The 24007-nt window shown below is 41.5% G+C and overlaps 1 protein-coding gene across 1 annotated transcript; it reads right to left on the bottom strand.

Annotated features, from left to right (window-relative positions):
• Positions 1 to 1168: 1168 nt before the first annotated feature.
• LOC110503781 (protein lin-28 homolog A-like) lies at positions 1169 to 22813 on the bottom strand. The gene is made up of 4 exons (XM_090230569.1): positions 22694 to 22813; positions 12128 to 12316; positions 8558 to 8751; positions 1169 to 3139 (listed from the first exon to the last, which is right to left on the bottom strand). The coding sequence occupies exons 1-4, from the start codon at positions 22811 to 22813 to the stop codon at positions 2770 to 2772; spliced, it is 873 nt and encodes a 290-aa protein (XP_090086695.1). The 3' UTR covers positions 1169 to 2769.
• Between the last annotated feature and the right edge of the window lie 1194 nt (positions 22814 to 24007).

Here is a 24007-nt window from a genome sequence, read left to right on the forward strand (position 1 = left end):
GAACTGCAACGCTGCTAGGTTTTCCACGCTCAACAGTTTCCCGTGTGTATCAATAATGGTTCACCACCCAAAGGACATACAGTCACTTGAAACCAATAGTGGGAAACATTGGAGTCAACATGGGCCAGCATCCCTGTGGAACGCTTTCGACACCTTGTAGAGTCCATGCCCCGACGAATTGAGTCTGTTCTGAGGACAAAAGGGAGGTGCAACTCAATATTAGGAGAGTGTTCTAAATGTTTTGTACACTCAGGGAAATAGGCCTGTGTGTAGGATTTCACAGTTTGGTCCTTTGTCTTAGTGATGTGACCAAGGAATGCTAAGACAAACAGAAACCATAATGTAAACAGAATATAAATGACCAGAACTGACCACTAGATGGTGGTATGCACTTACAATAACACACAGGTTCACACAGATGTGGACATGTCTGTTTACAATGTAACATGGACATAATAACAGTATGTATACCTAGAACTCAGAGGTAGTTACTAAGATCAGTACATAAGTCTATAGAGTCGAACACTATATCGATATCACATGGTTGGCTTAAAACAAAAACACATTTAGTTCTATGATGATGATTCAACTCAAAATGAAAAGTCAACTTTTTGGTAAGTTCCCTGAGAACATTCTTCCTACTCCAAGAAAATATAACACTTGAGTCCTCCAGGGATCTAGTTTGGTTTGTGCTAATGTTTGATTATATATATGATCTATGATTATAACACATATTCACTGTCAGTAAACATAGTAGAGCCTAGACGTTCAATTCATAGCTGCATTACAGAATATACTGTATCTGGGCTTTGTTTCATGAAGTATCATGCCCTTCAGTCACACAGTCAGAAGATTGAAGGCAAACATTTCACCCCATTGATTATTTGTCATCTTACACTTCCTACTAAGGTCATTCGATTAGATTAAGTTTGATTTGTCAACACACATTAAGAAGTGACTGCTCCGCTGACACACTGAGAATTCCTTTTCACAGTCAGTCAGTGCAGCTGTACCCTGTGGGAGAGCGAGTACTGTATGGTCATGATATGGTGTGAGTAAAGTTAAAAGAAACATAAACCATGTCTCCTTATAAATGTATTGAACATACATCTTAATATTTACATTGATTTACATTGATTTACATTGTATTCTTATTGATGAGGATGAATGAGACCATGAGGAGGCAGGCACTTCTTCACTGCCCTGAACAGACAAATGATCATATTAGCATTGGTTTAGTTAGAAACAGTTTCCCAGGCACAGATCTAGTCTAGTCCTGGACTAAAAAGCACGTTCAATGACGATCAAGATTCTCCATTGAAAGGGCGTTTTAGTCTAAGACTAGGTTTAATCTTTGTTCGGCAAACCGGGTCTAAGAGGTATGATTGGGGTGTCTTTGACTACCGTCTGATGAAAAACGCACAGAGAAAACCAAGGCTTCGAACCGCCCTGTGTAGTTCTCCAAAATAGAGAAAGAAAATCTAAGAAATACTTCCCGTTGGAACAGGTGAATCCAGGTGAATGGTGAATCCAGGTGAATGGTGAATCCAGGTGAATGGTGAATCCAGGTGAATGGTGAATCCAGGTGAATGGTAAACCCAGGTGAATCCAGGTGAATGGTGAATCCAGGTGAATGGTAAACCCAGGTGAATCCAGGTGAATGGTGAATCCAGGTGAATGGTGAACCCAGGTGAATCCAGGTGAATGGTGAATCCAGGTGAATGGTGAATCCAGGTGAATGGTGAATCCAGGTGAATGGTGAATCCAGGTAAATGGTGAATTTGAACAGACTGAGCTTTGGGACAATATGGTTCAGATCAGGTAAACGATCAAAAAAGAAAGAACAAGATTGCTTTGGCTGTTTGTGTGTCAGTCCCATTCCCAGTTGTCTTCTTATTGCAATTGATAGTAGAGCGGATGTCAATGAACCTGACTGAGCGATGGAAACAAGGGTGACTGACCATTCCTGTGCTACCAATCTGAGGTAGATGAGGCTGAATCTGTCCCAAGAGGTAGCTAAGAGTTGAGGTCTATCTATGTGGAGATGGATTGAGTTGGCCCAGGAGGTAGCTAAGAGTATAGGTCTATCTATGTGGAGATGGATTGAGTTGGCCCAGGAGGTAGCTAAGAGTGTAGGTCTATCTATGTGGAGATGGATTGAGTTGGCCCAGGAGGTAACTAAGATTATAGGTCTATCTATGTGGAGATGGATTGAGTTGGCCCAGGAGGTAGCTAAGAGTATAGGTCTATCTATGTGGAGATGGATTGAGTTGGCCCAGGAGGTAGCTAAGAGTATAGGTCTATCTATGTGGAGATGGATTGAGTTGGCCCAGGAGGTAGCTAAGAGTATAGGTCTATCTATGTGGAGATGGACTGAGTTGGCCCAGGAGGTAGCTAAGAGTATAGGTCTATCTATGTGGAGATGGATTGAGTTGGCCCAGGAGGTAGCTAAGAGTATAGGTCTATCTATGTGGAGATGGATTGAGTTGGCCCAGGAGGTAGCTAAGAGTATAGGTCTATCTATGTGGAGATGGTTTGAGTTGGCCCAGGAGGTAGCTAAGATGTACAGCGTTTGGTAGAGGGAAAGTCTGGGAGGGATTGTGGAAGTAAAATAGATACTTTACTGTCCATTTGGTTAGAAATGTGGATCTGCTTGAGGTTGCTCAGTATGTGTCTGTGTGAGGAGGAGACTGATCAGACTGAAGGAAGGTGGTTTTATTGGACCAGAGGTAATACTAACAGGTGGCATCCGTCCATGGTGGATGTGGATCAGGATTGTTTCCACCTGTGGTGTCCTCCAGATCTCCTCTGGATCTGTGCCGGGTCTTCCGGAGAGCTGGAGGACTTGCTGGAGGACTTGCTGAGGGGGGAGGAACTGTCCTGAGAGGGCTGGGAGTGCCTGTTTCCCTGCCTGGGACTGGGGCTGTAGGAGGTGGTGGTGAAGAAAGAGGGGTACTGGTCCACAGTAGTGCGTCTTCCCTGAGTGGCTGTGGCAGGGCCGGGAGACAAGGGGCCGGGGGGGCGGTGAGGACAGTGGGCCACCATGTGCGTCGCGCTCTGGCAGTAGTGGCACTTCTTTGGCTGGGGCGGCAGGCCACACTCTTTGGCATGGTGGTCTAGTCCTCCACAGTTATAACATCTGAGACAGAGAGTGGAGATCCTTGTCACATTCCAATTCACAAACAAGACATTTCTTTCAACTTCAGGGCTTAAAGTGCATATTTATTCTGAATTTAAAGAATAAAACCTAGAACTTCTTATATGGGATATCGTTACATTTTCTCTAGAATGTAATGCATTATGGTACAAATCCTATTATAACATGCTTACTAGATTGGTTTAATTATATTTACCCAAAATCTGTTGGTCCAAATGTATCCTTTAGATGGCAGCATTTCACAATACACCATAGAATACGCCATAGAATACACCATAGAATACACCATAGAATACACCATAGAATACGCCATAGAATACACCATAGAATACACCATAGAATACGCCATAGAATACACCATAGAATACGCCATAGAATACACCATAGAATACACCATAGAATACGCCATGGAATACACCATAGAATACACCATAGAAAACGCCATAGAATACACCATAGAATACACCATAGAATACACCAATACTGAACCTAACAGAAAACAGTTAAAGTGACCAATGCAAATACAATACTTCTCATATGTGTTCTTATCAAGAGATGACAAACCAAATAAATAGATCATTATTTTCCCTGATAAAATGTGCATTAATAGCAGTTGCCAACATGCTGATATGTATAGCTTACTGCCAAATGTATATAGAAATTAAGTATGTCTACAACAGGCCTAAGGCCTGCAATAAATAACCAAGACGCTGCTCACAGGCGGAAACAATGACAAGGCGATATACATTGATGACAAGGCGAAACAAAGCAGGGTTCCATACAGGGAACTAAGGCGTGTCACTCCAGCCGGTTACATGGTCTGTTTTACTGAATCAAATAGGAAGCTATTCAATTAACTGGTTAATATATAAGAGCAAATCATACCAATTCATTTGCAATAGACGTGATCAGATCATAAACAGATAGGATCATTAGTTATCAGATCATAAACAGATAGGATCATTAGTTATCAGATCATAAACAGATAGGATCATTAGTTATCAGATCATAAACAGATAGGATCATTAGTGATCAGATCATAAACAGATAGGATCATTAGTTATCAGATCATAAACAGATAGGATCATTAGTGATCAGATCATAAACAGATAGGATCATTAGTGATCAGATCATAAACAGATAGGATCATTAGTGATCAGATCATAAACAGATAGGATCATTAGTGATCAGATCATAAACAGATAGGATCATTAGTGATCAGATCATAAACAGATAGGATCATTAGTGATCAGATCATAAACAGATAGGATCATTAGTTATCAGATCATAAACAGATAGGATCATTAGTGATCAGATCATAAACAGATAGGATCATTAGTGATCAGATAATAAACAGATAGGATCATTAGTTATCAGATCATAAACAGATAGGATCATTAGTGATCAGATCATAAACAGATAGGATCATTAGTGATCAGATCATAAACAGATAGGATCATTAGTGATCAAATCATAAACAGATAGGCTCATTACGACATTATTAACTTGCAGTCAGATGTTATACGGCTACATTTCAGGCCGGTCACCCAGTCAGATGTTGTAAGGCTACATTTCAGGTCGGTCACCCAGTCAGATGTTGTAAGGCTACATTTCAGGTCGGTCACCCAGTCAGATGTTGTAAGGCTACATTTCAGGTCGGTCACCCAGTCAGATGTTGTAAGGCTACATTTCAGGCCGGTCACCCAGTCAGATGTTGTAAGGCTACATTTCAGGTCGGTCACCCAGTCAGATGTTATAAGGCTACATTTCAGGCCGGTCACCCAGTCAGATGTTATAAGGCTACATTTCAGGCCGGTCACCCAGTCAGATGTTATACGGCTACATTTCAGGCCGGTCACCCAGTCAGATGTTATAAGGCTACATTTCAGGCCGGTCACCCAGTCAGATGTTATAAGGGTACATTTCAGGCCGGTCACCCAGTCAGATGTTGTAAGGCTACATTTCAGGTCGGTCACCCAGTCAGATGTTATAAGGCTACATTTCAGGCCGGTCACCCAGTCAGATGTTATAAGGCTACATTTCAGGTCGGTCACCCAGTCAGATGTTATACGGCTACATTTCAGGTCGGTCACCCAGTCAGATGTTATACGGCTACATTTCAGGTCGGTCACCCAGTCAGATGTTGTAAGGCTACATTTCAGGCCGGTCACCCAGTCAGATGTTATAAGGCTACATTTCAGGCCGGTCACCCAGTCAGATGTTATACGGCTACATTTCAGGTCGGTCACCCAGTCAGATGTTGTAAGGCTACATTTCAGGCCGGTCACCCAGTCAGATGTTATAAGGCTACATTTCAGGCCGGTCACCCAGTCAGATGTTATACGGCTACATTTCAGGCCGGTCACCCAGTCAGATGTTGTAAGGCTACATTTCAGGTCGGTCACCCAGTCAGATGTTATAAGGCTACATTTCAGGCCGGTCACCCAGTCAGATGTTATACGGCTACATTTCAGGCCGGTCACCCAGTCAGATGTTATAAGGCTACATTTCAGGCCGGTCACCCAGTCAGATGTTATACGGCTACATTTCAGGCCGGTCACCCAGTCAGATGTTATAAGGCTACATTTCAGGTCGGTCACCCAGTCAGATGTTATACGGCTACATTTCAGGCCGGTCACCCAGTCAGATGTTATACGGCTACATTTCAGGCCGGTCACCCAGTCAGATGTTATAAGGCTACATTTCAGGCCGGTCACCCAGTCAGATGTTATAAGGCTACATTTCAGGCCGGTCACCCAGTCAGATGTTATACGGCTACATTTCAGGCCGGTCACCCAGTCAGATGTTATACGGCTACATTTCAGGCCGGTCACCCAGTCAGATGTTATACGGCTACATTTCAGGCCGGTCACCCAGTCAGATGTTATACGGCTACATTTCAGGCCGGTCACCCAGTCAGATGTTATACGGCTACATTTCAGGCCGGTCACCCAGTCAGATGTTATACGGCTACATTTCAGGCCGGTCACCCAGTCAGATGTTATACGGCTACATTTCAGGCCGGTCACCCAGTCAGATGTTATACGGCTACATTTCAGGTCGGTCACCCAGTCAGATGTTATAAGGCTACATTTCAGGCCGGTCACCCAGTCAGATGTTATACGGCTACATTTCAGGCCGGTCACCCAGTCAGATGTTATACGGCTACATTTCAGGCCGGTCACCCAGTCAGATGTTATACGGCTACATTTCAGGCCGGTCACCCAGTCAGATGTTATACGGCTACATTTCAGGCCGGTCACCCAGTCAGATGTTATACGGCTACATTTCAGGCCGGTCACCCAGTCAGATGTTATACGGCTACATTTCAGGCCGGTCACCCAGTCAGATGTTATAAGGCTACATTTCAGGCCGGTCACCCAGTCAGATGTTATACGGCTACATTTCAGGCCGGTCACCCAGTCAGATGTTATACGGCTACATTTCAGGTCGGTCACCCAGTCAGATGTTATACGGCTACATTTCAGGCCGGTCACCCAGTCAGATGTTATAAGGCTACATTTCAGGCCGGTCACCCAGTCAGATGTTATACGGCTACATTTCAGGTCGGTCACCCAGTCAGATGTTATACGGCTACATTTCAGGCCGGTCACCCAGTCAGATGTTATAAGGCTACATTTCAGGCCGGTCACCCAGTCAGATGTTATAAGGCTACATTTCAGGCCGGTCACCCAGTCAGATGTTATACGGCTACATTTCAGGTCGGTCACCCAGTCAGATGTTATACGGCTACATTTCAGGCCGGTCACCCAGTCAGATGTTATAAGGCTACATTTCAGGCCGGTCACCCAGTCAGATGTTATACGGCTACATTTCAGGCCGGTCACCCAGTCAGATGTTATACGGCTACATTTCAGGCCGGTCACCCAGTCAGATGTTATAAGACTACATTTCAGGCCGGTCACCCAGAGAGTTACATATCGCAGCTTTAACTCTTTCAGATGGAAACAAAGTGTTTTGCATGACTGAGCTGGAGGCTTGCAGGGGGTCCCTCACGGTGGCATCTTCAATTAGAACATGCAAGGGGGGAGAGGGAAGGAGAGGAGAGGGGGAAGGGCATTGGAATTTAGGTTTCATCCAGGCTAGTTCGCTTGCTTGGGAGGTTACCTACCAATACCCACTCCTCCACTCCCCAACCCCCAACACATAGACTCCCAATCTAGCTGGTAAGAGTGAATAACCAGTTTTCACAAGACAAGCTGCCATGCTGGTAGTAAAGGTTTCACAATTGTCGCTGAACCTATGTTTTTGTAACATATCAATCGCATAGGCAGGCACTGTTTAGACACATGGTTACATAGTTCACACAACGTTTATGTTGGCATCATTTCTAATACTCGCACAGAACAACAAATCAGCTGAGGTTTGACTTTGAAGTCAACCAATAACTCAAGTGAAGAGAAAGTTGTTGGCACAATTTATTTGTAAATTCCAAAATGTTAAAATATTGTCAATGTTTATAAATATCGGGGAGCCAAGAGTTTAACAGTGTAACACTGTAATACATCAATCCATGAAATAAAAAATATAATAAACCAATATAAAGAATATAAAAAATCAATTCTGGTGGATGTACTAAAGGGAATGTAGTGTTTATAAAATGTTTTTAATCTGCCTATTTGGATCCAGCCAGAAGCTCTGTTACTGACCCAGAAAGGTCAGGGGTTAGAGGTCAACACACTGACCTCAACATATTTCTATTCCTTCTTTTGAAGAAAGATCCCTCTTACATTATAACAATGGGGAGGGAAATTAGGATGAAATGTCTATACAAAAAATAAGTATACATTGTTAAATAAATGTGCTAATTGATGTAGCATAGGCCTAACTCGGGTCATAAAATTAGTATCCACCATAACGCAACATGATGCAATATAACATCACCTAACGATGAATAAAAGGCCAATCCTGTATAAAATAGAAAGCCTGTTTCTATTTTATACACTGACTGAGAATTCCTCTTCAGTCTAAAGTGATATTTGCTCTACATTACAACATTGCATCTGGATGGGAAACAGCTGTTAAAACAGAACATCTACAAATGTGAACGTTTGACATAATGTAAATAATGCAGCAGGAATACACAGAACCTCTGAATCATACACAGGTAAATACGAATATGCAGCTACTGCTAAATAGATTACATCAATGCACACATACACAGGCACACGCACACGCATGTACGCACATAAACACACACCACTAATGATCACGGCAGTACTACTCTGTTCCTTCCAACATCATCTGTTCTGTTGCCAGTCTCAGGCTCAATTCCCTCCCTGCAGCAGCAGGTCTTACCCACTCTATATTCACCCATAACAGAACATTGACTTGAAAGGAAAGTATGTGCTAGTAATTCTATTTCTATGGTTCACTCACCGGTCTCCCTTTGGCTTCCATCTCTGCGGTGGGGCCAGGGTTTTGGGTTTCTGTCTCCTCTCACTGCCCGAGCAGGGGCCTCCCCCGGGGCCTGTGACTTGTACAGACTCCAGGCCCCTGGGGGACCACTGGAAGGTAAACTCTAGTGGCTCTCCCTCCTGCAGTCTGCGAAAGCCCTCCATGTGTAGTTTGCTCTGGGATAGAAGGAGGAGGATAGGACAGGGACAGGATAGGGAGAAGAAGTCACCGATTAGATTGGGATCTCATGTTCTAGTCACACACAGTAAAACCAAATCAACCCACCTCTCCATCTAGGTATCAAGCTCATATACATCCATCTACATCACGTTTGATAACTTTCTACCATGTATCCAAATACGCGCTTGAGGATGACTTTTATGGCAAAGACAGACAGCCGTCATAATGACTGATCCCTACAGTGACTTGCTCCCTGCCATTCCCTGGGTCTGTCGCTGTGGACTGAGCAGATTGGTTCACTTCCTATACCAGAGGATTCAGATGGACCTTAGCACACTACAGCAGAACACTATACTTCCTTAATGCATTCATCCTAGCGTAGCTGGGCGAGACAACCACATCTCACAGTCGTAGTGTGTCAAATAATATGAATTGCTTGATTGAGGTTCATGAGGGAAAAAATACATTTCATCCATCAAAGAAAAACACAATTACCAAATAGAAAATACTATTTCACAATTATTTTATTATAAACATTTAAATAGTAGGTATATATTGTATATAAATGGTAATACTATTTATGTTTTATCAAATTAAACACAGATCATTTAGGTTTTGAATATATTCAACATTTCCTAATAATCTCTCAATTAGAGCTTTATTCCTTTTCTTAAACAACTTTTCATAAACAACTTTTACTATTAACTTTTACTATTTTACCTCAAATGACATTTTCATGGATCTTGTCCAAAATGAATGTTTACTAAATTAATTCATACATTTACAGCAACTGTTACCTCAAATACAGCCTTAATTAAGCCAATTTACCCCCAGTTCACAATACATAATAACTTTTTTCTAATACACAAAAGGAATAGTACTGATTAAAACAAATTATTTGACTTCTGTGAAAGTTGTTTACAGTAATGTAAATTATTGTATATCTGAACAACTGCAGTGACAAACCCCCCTCCCCTAAAAACAAATAACTCCATCTAGCAATGAATAAAACAAACGGAATAACTCATGAATCCTAATGAAACCACATGCAACGAAACTTAACCCTTTACAGAGGCCAACAACTAATCTAGCCCATATTTCTACGAGTCACTCGTAGTCACCGATTTGCATTTCAACAGAAGTCAAAGCATAGGTTCAGGATTCTCTGCTCCAGACACCTCGTCCTCCTCCTGACATATCTGAGCCATCAGCCCTCAGCCCAGGCCAGCTCTCTGTTAGCCCAGGCCAGCTCTCTGTTAGCCCAGGCCAGCTCTCTGTTAGCCCAGGCCAGCTCTCTGTTAGCCCAGGCCAACTCTCTGTTAGCCCAGGCCAGCTCTCTGTTAGTCCTGCTGGAGCCACCTAAACTCTGGGCTACCACAGACCAACCCAGCACAGCAGCCATTTTGCCTGTTTTCGGTTGGGGGAGAGTGTAAGTTGGCCTGGAGAATTTGGGAATGAAAACGGGCATAGAAGAGAAGGGAAAGAGAAAAAGAGAGCAAGGAGACAGAGCAAGGGTACGGGGTATATACAGTACTTTCATTTAATTTCTCCAGCACATGGTCTGTTTACTAGCTCTTCCAATAGTGGATGAAGCTTTTGCCACTGGAAGGCTTGATTTAGAGAAACGTGATATGAATGAGAGGGTTGGAGAGGCCAGATATGATGAATAAATGACAAAACCCCAGAGTTCAGGCTGGGTTAGGCTTCAGCAAGTTTAACTCCTGAATATACCTCAGGCATTTGTTGAGCTTCAACTGTTTCATCGTCAACAGATCACAACAAATTCCCAGTTTAAAGAGAGAAGTTCCCCCATTTGAAGCAGTTATTCAGGTCATTCTACAAAGCCATATGCGGTCTCTCCACAGTCCTCTCTACAAAAGCCTCCTGTTAGTCATTTGTTAGTCACATTTAAGCTATGCAAGGAAACCTAGAGTATATCAATCCACGCAACTTTGTGAAACATTCCCAGAAATCAGTCTCAGATTCATGCACCAAATATTTCCCAGTTAAAATGAATCTGAATTGTAATTGAAGAGTGAGTAAATCATTAATTGCAGTGGTCTCAAAAGTCTGTGGAGACAGTGATTCAACATCAAACAAGCAGGGGTCAAAAGCACACAGACAGATAACATACTGCAACTGCATTGCTCCAACAGCGTTGGTTAGCAGTTAGATGCACTGCCGTCATATGCATTTCATCAGCTGGCCATAGAAATCAGTCTTCTCTACAATCAGTCCCTCTATCAATAGATGACTCGCTGTAAGGAGGAAGTCACGTGAACACAAGTGGGTATCTTTTTTTTCCCTTCTCCCCTTTCTGAGGGAACAAAACACCAGGAAGAAACAAAGACTGGTATTAGCCTAGCTCTGGAAGGAAGGAGGAGCCTGCCAAACACAGTGAGATGAGATGGACTGATGGGCTTTCATAACCAAGGATCCACTCCAGCCAGTCTCCCATCACATCATACACTATGTCCCCCACCACACCACTCCCAAGCAAATCCTACTACATTTACATCTGAGTCATTTAGCAGACGCTCTTGTCCTGAGCAACTTACAGTAGTAGTGAGTGCAATACGTTTTCGCACTGGTCCCCTGTGGGAATCTAACCCACAACCCTGGCCTTGCAAGGGCCATTCTCTACCAATTGAGCCACACAGATTTGGGACTAGGCAAGCTAAATCAAGACTAGACAAGCTAAATCAGCACACCTAAAATGTGGCAATATTTGGGTGGATTTGGTGGAATTCGGGCTCTAATTAGGCTGTAAAGTGTCAATGGAATCTTGCAACATGGCACGGGATGGTGAAGGAAAGCAGTGCTATATAACATGCACAGCCCAAAGCCCACACGAGTGAAATAATGTCCAACATCTAAATCTGGTTGTGAGGTTGGCCTATAAGCACACGGTTAACCTGACAACCACCATGCATGCACCACCTATCTTTTCTTTGGCTTAAAAAAAACCCTCCTATAGAGAGCCCCTTCCCCCGTCTTCTGGGTCTATAAAACATGACGAGTAACATCTATCAATCACCCATTTTTACAATGCAAAATGATTTTACTATAACAATAATTTCCCAAATGTTAATTATTTCCTGTAGTCCTAGATAGATAGACATCTCAAATAACAGCTCATTCACGAGGACTCAGATTCTATGATTCTCCTGATGCTACATCTTAGGTGTTACAATGTTACAACTGCCCCTCAACAATGTCTGGTTGATATAAAAACTATCCAATAGCCTGCACTGTGTGGTCACCTCGTATAGGAGTGGGACAATGTGTATCCAACTCCTGTAGACATGAGGGTTCAGCTTGACTATCTATCAGCTGATTGTTTGTATCCATAGATGGTTCAACTTAACTTACTTGGTGAACAAATACATCCATAGGAGGATCTACGGGAGTTCCCCCACGACTAGTCATGGATATAAACCCGAAGCCCATCCGCACATTGAACCACTTGCAGTGGCCTGCGCCGTGCATGGACTGTTGCTGCCCACCCTGCAAGGATCCTGGCTCCTCTCCTCTATCGCCACCTTTGCCCACCCCTCCTGAAAGCAAGTCGAGAATGCAATGTTAAAACATAAATAAAATCACTTCCCATGTGTTTCAGTAAAACTTATTTGTGCAAATCATTCCGCTTCTGAAATGTATTCTGTCCTGTACACAATTCATATGCAAAGTATTTATTTTCCAGAGCGGGTAACCAACTCATAAAGAACATATACAAAAACGTTATTTACATGATTTGCCAGCAGATGGAATTTGCTTGCAGTTGCTTTGCTTTGATGGCTATCTGATAAATAGCCATCATAGGCTACTTCAACAAGGATATTGAAGTGTTTATATATCAGCTATGAACTTCCATCTGCACGTGCGTCACTTTTAATTTTCTAACAACAAAGGTGAAATAACTTTGTATTTGACGCAAAGGACAGGTGTCCATTGTCACCCATAAAGCTCTGCAAAAAGCGCACAAAAAAACTCGAAGTATATAGCAAACGCCGTGGGCGGTAGGCTACATAACACAACATCTTGGAAATAGATACCCAACAACATCTCCGAGGCTAGTCAGTCCCCTCTCCTTTCCCAGGAAAGAGGGACGCCAGAGAGATCTAAGCAGAGCTACATAGAATATAGAATAACCTTCGTCCATGTTTCCCTGCCAAGTTTCCGCTCCAAACTTCGTTGATATAAACTCTGCTGGTCTTGATATTGTTTATTCTTCTGCGTCAGTCGAATATTCTGATTCAAGCGACCATACTTTAGAGTGCATGATCCAACGTGCGTTCCCCCATAGAGTTTCAGCATATTCTTCTATGGATTTCTCTTTCTCTGTTCACGTGACTCTGTCAATTTACATGCTTTCTGGCTACTATTTTGTTTAGTCCGTGCAAACCGGGATCTTTAGGACGTCCCTAACCAATTGAAGTTGACATGTAAAATGGTTAAGGTAATGGTTAAGGAAAGGGGTTACTGAGGGTTATGGTTAAAGTAAAGGTAGGGGTTAAGATTAGGGTAGGGTTTAGGGTATGGACGTCCCAAGGATACCGGATAGCACTGCCATTTTTTTCTCCTCGAATCCAGGCAAAATAGTTCATTCTGAGCACAGAGATAACCAATCGTCGTTCCACAAACCGAACGTCAACATATTTAATTTATTAATTAGACTTTTCAAAACATAAGTAATTGACACGCAAATGCTTGAGATGTCATTTCATGCCAATAATAACCTGAATGAGTAGCCTAATTTATGTATGGAATTTGTTAAATATATAGGCATATCCTTAAGTCATGATATTTACAGTACCAGTCAAAAGTTTGGACACACCTACTCATTTAACGGTTTTTCTTAATTTTTTGAACTATTTTCTACATTGTAGAATAACATTGAAGACATCAAAACTATGAAGTAACACACATGGAATCATGTAGTAACCAAAAAAAGGTGTTAAACAAATCCAAATATATTTGATATTTGATCAAGGAGAGTAATGCATCAGATGACCTGGCCTCCACAATCACCCAACCTCAACCCATTTGAGATGGTTTGGGATGAGTTGGGCTGCAGAGTGAAGGAAAAGCAGCCAACAAGTGCTCATGATACGTGGGAACTCCTTCAAGACTGTTGGAAAAGCATTCCAGGTGAAGCTGGTTGAGAGAATGCCAAGAGTGTGCAAAGCTGTCATCAAGGCAAAGGGTGGCTACTTTGAAGAATCTCAAAGATAAAATACATTTTGATTTGTTTAACACTTTTTTTGGTTACTACATGATTCTATATGTGTTATTTCCTAGTTTTGATGTCCTCATTATTATTCTAAAATGTAGAAAACAGTAAAAATAAAGAAAAGCCTTGAATGACACAACATGAAAATAAAAATGCAAATGAATTATTGGCTTTATTCTTGAATATAACTAATATGGGCATGGGTGACACTCCATTTAACATTAAAAAAAGCCTTTTAGGGAATTGTAATTGCTGTGTCCAAACTTTTAACTGGTACTGTATATATCAATAAAAACCGTGATCACATTTAACTACAAGGTAACTATTGCACTGAATCTCTCTGTAACTGTGACATATCACACATATGCCTATCCTTCTTGAAATGTTTATGTGAGTAGACTAGACACAGGGTTGATTTATGTGATAGAATAATAACTCATTAAGATAGGGTATCTGTATCGAGGTCTGAAACATGGTGGCTGACATGAACCAGTCTTTCCGGGGATGGACAAATCATTAGCCTAACTACTTTGTCAGACACCAAAAATATATATTTATGAGCACCACAGCCACAATGTTTGGGGCATGAAATAAACCTATTTTCACAGGTATCACAGTTGTCTCACAAAGACAAGCCAACATTACTCTCAACTGTCTTTAAATGTGTATTATTATCTATATTATTATTATTATTATTATTGTTATCACTGTGCTATTGGGAAAAAGCTCTCAAGGTAAGAATGTCACTCTACTCTTTTACACCTGTGCACGTGGCGAATAAACGTTGAAACTTGAAACTCACCAGCTAAAGTGAGTTTAGGCTATTTATCACAACATATGGAAATCCGTATTACTTAAAAGCTAATCTGTGTTGACATGTATGAGGCAACAACAGATTGGCCTAAATATATATCTAACGCGTAAAAGGAAACTTAAGGACAAAACATGAACGCATAGATCATACAGGCATGACCTGACATTCATGTGCTGTTGACATTCCTGTGCTGTTCTCGTCCGTAGGTTATCATTTTTAGCAAAACCCATGTACAGATAAAGTTAGCAGAAATATCTCACTGATAGGCGTATGTGTTCCTTGCATGGTACATATTTAACAGGCCACATAAAGGATATTTGTGCGTATTAAAACCTGGTTTTATTAAATATTATCGTCGAATTGTCGAAATAAAAACAATTCCCCGATAATTTGACTATGGCATAAATAACGACAGAGGGTTCAAATCACAAGAGATTGACCAAGGCGAAGGTTAGGGGAATTCTTTATGAAGGGGATTGGGGGAGAAATACTCCCAATACCATCTAAACATGCCCACACTCCCGCATGAATTCTCTGATGGACTCCACCTCACACTTCAACCCGCCTTCAAATTGTTTGTGAATATACAGAATACGAGAGGAATTGGAGCTCAGCTCAAACGCAGCATGGAACATTGGGCCAGAATGACCAGGCAGCAGCCGTATCAGATGTTACCGAAGCAGTTATTTTCTCAGGTATCATAAAGGAGGGGAGAAATGCGTCAAACTGAATCAGCGCCTATTGGGAAGATTGAGGAGGATTTGGAAACAGAAAACTCAGGGTATAGCCTTATGTGTTGTGTGTATGATATAAAAGGTGAGTACAGAGGGTAAAACATAATCAGACCATGTATAGTCACAGTTATGAGGTGAAAGTATCCATGCATAATTGGTAATGTGATTGGTACTAATTGGTAATGTGATTGGTATCAGTTCTTAACTCTTTTTTCAACCAGAAATGCCGAGGCCACCAGAGAGACTCCCTCTCTCTCCCTTTCTCTCATTTTATCGAGTTCATTAGGTTTCATTCCATGTTCTACCATTGAACACTTTTTTGCAGTCTAGCTTTTGAGTGTCACCAAGGTTCAAATTGTTAAAAAAATCATTAGGCTGCTACTAATATTAACAACTCTAAGAAATGTAGAAAACTACAATTTGACTGTTTAAACTACAATGTAAAGTTTAAATATATCAGAATCAGTTTGTACACATTATATTTAGATCGAATGTCTCTTTTTTTAACAGCTTTGTGGAAAAAACATGCGTAAAATGGGCTCTACTCTCTTGCCTGATCTTGTAACACTTTCCGAGAATCTGAGATCCTTTCGGAGTAATATTGGGGTACTTATGATGGATGTGTGGTGATAATCAGGATTTTTTTTCCCATGCAAAGTGAGTGGCTGGGAAGGGCCCGGGCATTGATGGAATGCATGTGTAAACTATTGTTCGTTCTCTGAGGCTACCGCTTTGCTAAACTGTTGAGCTCAACGAAGTTATATTTTAGGCTTTAAATCTTTAGTCCATCAAATTTTGAAATGCACAATTGTGCCTGATATCAGATTATGGAGATTAAAAATGTTATGTTGAAACACATTAAAGGGAAATTAAATATTGGACAGTGAATCTAGTTAAACCATATGGTAGAATAATAAGTCTCAAACATACTGAACAAAAATATAAACTCAACATGTGAAGTGTGGGTCCCATGTTTCATAATCTAAAATAAAAGATCCCAGAAATGTTCCATAGGAACAAAAAACTTAGCTAAATTTCTTGGCACAAATTTTTTACAGCCCTTTTAGTGAGCATTTCTCTTTTGCCAAGAGAATTCATCCACCTGACAGGTGTGGCATATTAAACAGCATGATCATTACACAGGTGCACCTTGTACTGAGGCCAATAAAAGGCCACTCTAAAATTAGAAGTTTTGTCACACAACACAATGCCTCTGATATCTCAAGTTTTGAGGGAGCGTGCAGTTGGAATGCCACCAGAGCTGTTTCCAGAGAATTTAATGTCGTTTTAGAGAACTTGGCAGTACGTCTAACTGGCTTCACAACCGCAGACCACGTCTAAACACGCCAGCCCAGGACCTCCACATCCAGCTTCTTCACCAGCAGGACCAGCTACCTTGACAGCTGATGGAACTGTGGGTTTGCACAACCAAGAATTTCTGCACAAACTGTCAGAAACCTCAGGGATCTCATCTGAGGGCTCGTCATCCTCACCAGGGTCTTGACCTGACTGCAGTTCGGCATCGTAACCAACTTCAGTGGGCAAATGCTCACCTTCGATGGATCCCGGTTTCAGATGAATCCCGGTTTCAAATGTACCAGGCAGATGGCAGTGTATGGCGTTGTGTGGGCGAGCGGTTTGCTGATGTCAATGTTGTGAACAGAGTTCCCCATGGTGGCGATGGGGTTATGGTATGGGCAAGCATAAGCTGCGGACAACTAACACAATTGCATTTTATCGATGGCAATTTGAATGCACACAGACACCGTGATGAGATCCTGAGGTCCATTGTCGTGCCATTAATCCGCCGCCATCATCTCATGTTTCAGTATGATAATGCACGGCCCCATGTCGCAAGGATCTGTACACAATTCCTGGAAGCTGAAAATCTCCCAGTTCTTCCAATGCCTGCATACTCACCAGACATGTCACCCATTGAGCATGTTTGGGATGCTCTTGTTCGACATGTACGGCTGCGTGTTCCAGTTCCCACTAATATCCAGCAACTTCACAGAGCCATTGAAGAGGAGTGGGACAACATTCAACAGGTCACAATCAACAGTCTGATCAACTCTACGAAGGAGATGTGTCACACACACACACACACACACACACACACACACACACACACACACACACACACACACACACACACACACACACACACACACACACACACAATAGTATTTAGCTTACATTTCTCACATTTTAGGCATCCAGCTGAGGCCTTGGATGGATCATGTAAAAGCAGCTTTTATTGGATTGGACTGGATTGAGTTACACTCCCCATATAAAGACGTACTTATCGCATGCATAATGATTTTAACAGTTTCCTATTTCAGAATAATCCAAGGCATGGTGACCGTGACGCACTTACCTAAGGTTGTCCCCTGCGAGGTCATACCCCTGGATATCTGTGAAGAAGAGCAGGGATGTTTGTTAAGTAGACCCAGAATGCATCGAGGATGTCTCGCGTCTAGACTCCACATTAGCCTCCTGCATTTGGGACATCATTAAAGAGCACTTTCATAACCAGTTGTTGAATGCCCAAGATAACTTAAAGTAAATGTATGAACTGTATGAAATGTGGAAAAAGACAGATTCCACCATTTCCCATTCATATCAACTATAGCATATAATAAATTACTCCCCCAAGTGTAACCTAGGGAAATTGACCATGGATTATTTAAAAATATATATTGTACAATTCAATAAGGCTGAACGCCATCTAGTTCCCGGAGTCGGAAACCCTTAATCAAGCTATGGAGGTAGCGGTCTGGCAAGGGTTAACATCTCAGCTCAGCGACTGGAGACGGGAGAGTTTGGCCACAGAGTTTCTAAACCCAGAGGCGCAACATCGCAAGACTACTGGGAACACTTGCGAAACAGACCAAACAGACCAGGCCAATGAGTCAATGAACGAAGTAAAAAATTATTCCTTAGTTGTTAGTTTTCTCAAAATCTACAAAGGTACAACCTAGATTCGAGCGAATGTTTTTAATAAACAAATGTCATTACTCCAAACTTGTGAAAGTGACAAACTGATAGGATTTCATTTTTCTTCAAAAACAACCTATATCGAAGGAGTGCCGTTGATTTGACGGCCGGCACGTGCAGTTCGGCGCAAGACGACCATTAGACATGTTTCTATGCATGCACTTGGCGAGCCAACGTCTACATGACATCGCTTAAATTGGAGAAGCAATTTTAGCCCATCTTCATACTGTACTGCCTTTTGGTTTCACAGCTGTTTTGCCTATTACCTCACCATCTCTATCTTCGGAATATAGCCTTTTAGAAAGTATAGCCTATGAATTTCAATAGAATTTAGGTAAGAATGTCCACATGGTAACAAACTGGATGCTAAAAAATTGCATTGATTAAAAAGCCTATAAGAACATGAAATAAATGTAATATTTTTCATTATAGTTACATAATCTCCCCTTTGGCTCATTTGACCCCCTCCAGTCTCTGCATTGCCTGGTCCAAAATCAAAGCATACTTGCATAACGTTTATGGTTAATTAATTGCTGAACATTAGGCAAGAGGAAGAAGTGGGGAACACATATGCATCCATTTAGCTTACCGATTCTTCACCACTGCCTAGAATATAGCAACTGATGGAAAGGCTATCAGTTCCTGAGGAAGGATGGAGAGGGTAGTTTGTATCGATACTAGTCTTGGTAAGCTGTTTGCAGCTACCAGCTGTATGGGGGGTGATTCATGCCAGAATTAAGCCTCATGAAGCTACTGATACCTCTCACCAAGTCACCTAACGTCTTCCTAGCTCCATAAAATAACAGCATGAATTTACATGGACTGTCAAACTGCCGACGCGTTCACGTCACGTGACACGTACACGTCATGTAGACGCAGTGTTCACATTGCGTAACGTGTCACTGACATGTCACGTGCCAGTTGGCGTGTAAGTTTATCATGAATGATCTTACCGTGAACGCCTTAAAAACATCTACATGTGTTACGCGTTGTGTTAGTTTAAGTGTCAGTTTAGTTCATCAATTTAATTTGTCGATTTAGCTAAAATAGGCCTATCTTCTCAATGCAAAAAAATTATTAGGCTTGTTGATATCGCAGCCACCATTATTGTGTAGATATGCCTATTTCTCGCATCAATACAAACTCAAGGGCTTCTTGGTAAGCTAGTGGTTAGAGCGTTGGGCCAGTAATCTTAAGGTTGCTAGACCAAATCCTAAAGCCGACATGATAAACTTTTTTTTGTCATTTTGCCCGAGCAAGGCAGTTAACCCACTGTTCCTCAGGTGACCAATACGTGGATTTCGATTAAGGCAGCCCCCCACACCTCTCTGATTCAGAGGTTGAATGCATTGTTGTACAACTGACTAGGTATCCCCTTTTCCTTTCCTTTGTTAGGGGTAGTCTAGGTCTCTAGTGGCGCATTCAAAACAATCCCCCCCCCCCTTTTTGTTCAGGGACACATTATTCAATTTCTGTTCGTCACATGTCTGTGGAACCTGTTCAGTTTATGTCTCAGTTGTTGAATCTTGTTATGTCCAGGCGCTGCTGCCATCTTTGTTCTGAGTGTTTGCAGTGCCAGTGTTTTTAGCTAATCTATGCAGCTCACATTATGTGCCCAGTATGATAGTTTTCTTGCTCTTTCTTAGCAGATAATGACAACTTGACAATAACAGTAGCTGATGTAATGAAACGTTGGAGGGTGGTTGATAATGGAGAACATCAGGTGGGTCCATGTCTGGGTGTTAGGCAGAACCACTAGGTCCTGGAGAACAGGAGCAGAGTAAAGGGAACAGGGTAGGAAACAGACATAAAAAAGCAAACCCACAGGTTAAATTATTATCAGGTATGTAAAAATACAGTTATTGAATGATTTAATATAAATGTTTGATTAGACATGCAATAATTTGTTTTTTATGTCAGTGGGGTTGGTAAGGGAAGGTCCCTGGAAAAGATAAAGATGAGTTGTGAGAAACTCCAGGGTGGTGTTATGACCACTGGAGCCATACACCTTAACAGTACCTACCTGGTTGTGACGGTTACTTAACGTGACCCACTGGTTAGCCTTGAGATTGACTTTTGGCAGAAACCCCTGTGCCAGTGTTGGTACTGGCGAAGCTGCCCACCACTAGGCAGCAAACTTAAATAGTTATCATCGCCTTAACGGATGTTGACCCCAGCTAGGAGCGAAAGAGCACCAAGCTTTCCCAGGTCTCAACTTCCTTTCGTCTTTCTTCCAAGCCAAGTTATTCACCCAGATGTCGAAGCACTAGGTCACCTTGATTCTTCTCAGGTGGCTCTCCTTCTCATGCACCCTGTCCACGTTGTCTCACCTTGATTGATAATAGAAATAAATGCATTTATATTTCATATTATTACAAATACATCTTATATACAGTACATCAAAAAGAAATGAGGACAAAGGCACTCTTCATATAATTAATTAAAATGCCTTTATTAGCATGGCATGTTCAATAGAAACAAAGTTTTTTTAAAACAACGCGTTTCGGCTGCACGGTTGGCGTCATTAAAACTCGTTTTTCAACCACTCCACAAATTTCTTGTTAACAAACTATAGTTTCGGCAAGTCGATTAGGACATCTACTATGTGCATGACGAAAGTAATTTTTCCAACAATTGTTTACAGACAGATTATTTCACTTATAATTGACTGTATTACAATTCCAGTGGGTCAGAAGTTTACATACACTAAGTTTATTGGGCCTTTTAAACAGCTTGGAAAATTCCATAAAATGATGTCATGGCTTTAGAAGCTTCTGATAGTTTAATTGACATAATTTGAGTCAATTGGAGGTGTACCTGTGGATGTATTTCAAGGACTACCTTCAAACTCAGTGATTCTTTGCTTGACATCATGGGAATATCAAAAGAAATCATCCAAGACCTCATAAAAAAAACTGTAGACCTACACAAGTCTGATTCATCCTTGGGAGCAATTTCCAAATGGCTGAAGGTACCACGTTCATCTGTACAATCAACAGTACGCAAGTATAAACACCATGGGACCACGCAGACGTCATACCGGTCAGGAAGGAGACGCGTTCTGTCTCCTAGAGATGAACATACTTTGGTGCGAAAAGTGCAAATCATTCCCAGAACAACAGCCCAGGACATTGTGAAGATGCTGGAGGAAACCGGTACAAAAGTATCTATATCCACAGTAAAACGAGTCCTATATCGACATAACCTGAAAGGCCGCTCTGCAAGGAAGAAGCCACGGCTCCAAAACCGCCATAAAAAAAGCCAGACTAAGGTTTGCAACTGCACATAAGATCGTACTTTTTGGATTAATGTCCTCTGGTCTGATGAAACAAATATAGAACTGTTTGGCCATAATGACCATCGTTATGTTTGGAGGAAAAAGGATGAGGCTTGCAAGCTGAAGAATACCATCCCAACTGTGAAGCACGGGGCTGGCAGCATCATGTTGTGGGGGTGCTTTGCTGCAGGAGGGACTGGTGCACTTCACAAAATAGATGGCATCATGAGGTAGGAAAATCATGTGGCTATATTGAAGCAACATCTCAAGACATCAATCAGGAAGTTAAAGCTTGGTTGCAAATGGGTCTTCCAAATGGACAATGACCCCAAACATACTTCAAAAGTTGTGGCAAAATGGCTTAAGGACAACAAAGTCAAGGTATTAGAGTGGCCATCACAAACCTCACTGACCTCAATCCTATAGATAATTTGTGGGCAGAACTGAAAAAGTGTGTGCGAGCAAGGAGGCCTACAAACCTGACTCAGTTGCAGCAGCTAGGTCAGCAGGAATGGACCAAAATTCCCCCAACTTATTGTGGGAAGCTTGTGGAGGCTACCCAAAATTGTTGAAGGCAATTTAAAGGCAATGTTACCAAATACTATTTGAGTGTATGTAAACTTCTGACCCACTGGGAATGTGATGAAAGAAATAAAACCTGAAATAAAGAATTCTCTCTACTATTATTCTGACATTTCACATTCTTAAAATAAAGGGGTGATCCTAACTGACCTAAGACCAGGACTTTTTACTCTGATTAAATGTCAGGAATTGTGAAAAACTGAGTTTAAATGTATTTGGCTAAGGTGTATGTAAAATTCTTACTTCAACTGTATATCTTGGAAGGCCAGAAAATAAATTAACAGCGAACAATCAGTTTTACCTGGTCAAAAACCTCCACATCCTTCTCAGTCCGTGCCTGAAGGTGGTCTTCGAAGGCGTTCTGATCTGGATCGACAAATTCCACCACATCAGGTGGAGTATCAGTGACCTCAAAGTACATTATACAAAACAGCAAAAGAAAAACACTTACAGTAAGTCAATCAAAAAAACGATACTTCATAATGTCATATACAAGTGCATTGTGTACGTTAGTTAAATGCTACGGGTCCCTGCCATATAGCAGGCTATAGAGAGATTACTCTGGAGGCCTGGACACTGCTGTGTTGTGTGTAAAGATAATTACCTTCAGATTGTCCTTCCATCATTCCAGGTACCCGTCAAGGGATTGCCCGTGGCAGTCCCGTTGGTCTGTTCATCCAAACGTGGAGCACCATACATCTACACATTGTATATAAAACTCACTGTACTATCAGTGTCAATTTCGGGGGAAAAAAACCTCTAAATTACTTGACGCCTATGCGAAACAATGCTATGGTGACCTTCCTGGTCCCTTCCCTCAAGTCAGCGAGTCAACACAGGAAGGAGTAATGGATGGATAGTTCATTTATTTCCGAAGCTGCAATCATGGGACACACACAGTATGGATGAAGGATGAGTAGTCTGCGGGATATAAATAGCACTCCCACAGCAATTCTCCATAGATCTGTTCTATAATATACTAACAAAAGAACAATTGAAATGTCTATCAAAGTCATTGTGTTCGTATAGTGCATTTAACAATTTCTAATAATTCCTAATTTACCATACTAAAAATATATTCTTATCTCATATTCACAACCTCAGAATTAACTATCATCCATTTTAGTTTTCAAACTTTGTCAAATGAACCTGAAATTACTCAACGTCACCCTCTTGTGGCGAAGAAATATAATACACCTAGAATGTACCACATATTTTCCTGAACTAACAAATCCAGGCTAATACGCTGCTTGCTGGTGCTCATAAATGAATATAACATGTACTTTATACATTTGTCATAAATTACCTGCAATCATGGGACAAACAGTATGGATGAATGATGAATAATCGACGGGATATAAATAGCACTCCTAAAGAAGATGCAAGTTAGCTAGAATAAAACACACATGGCAAACTGAGATTCGGCAAATAACATATAAAGAGTGGCTTATTTGACGCCAAACCAACAACATTAGTTACAAATAAGATAAATTGCTAATGTACGATGTAAAAGGTGGATTTTATGATGTAATGTCAACTTCATACATTTCTATCCATTCAATTTTCAACTCAATACAATTCAAGTGGCTTTATTGGCATGGGAAACATATGTTAA

This window comes from Oncorhynchus mykiss, chromosome 3 (assembly GCF_057628025.1).
Source record: "Oncorhynchus mykiss isolate SJ-2025 chromosome 3, ASM5762802v1, whole genome shotgun sequence".
NCBI classification, from domain to species: Eukaryota; Metazoa; Chordata; class Actinopteri; order Salmoniformes; family Salmonidae; genus Oncorhynchus; species Oncorhynchus mykiss.

What these genes read in the sequence shown, in the direction of transcription:
- LOC110503781 (XM_090230569.1), bottom strand. Translation starts at nt 22,813, where the DNA reads ATGTACTTTGAGGTCACTGATACTCCACCTGATGTGGTGGAATTTGTC. An exon ending in TGGATGTATTTGTTCACCAA is followed by an intron (nt 8,752 to 12,127) that starts GTAAGTTAAGTT and finishes CTTCTATCCCAG; the next exon opens with AGCAAACTACACATGGAGGG. An exon ending in TGGAAGCCAAAGGGAGACCG is followed by an intron (nt 3,140 to 8,557) that starts GTGAGTGAACCA and finishes TCTCTGTCTCAG; the next exon opens with ATGTTATAACTGTGGAGGAC.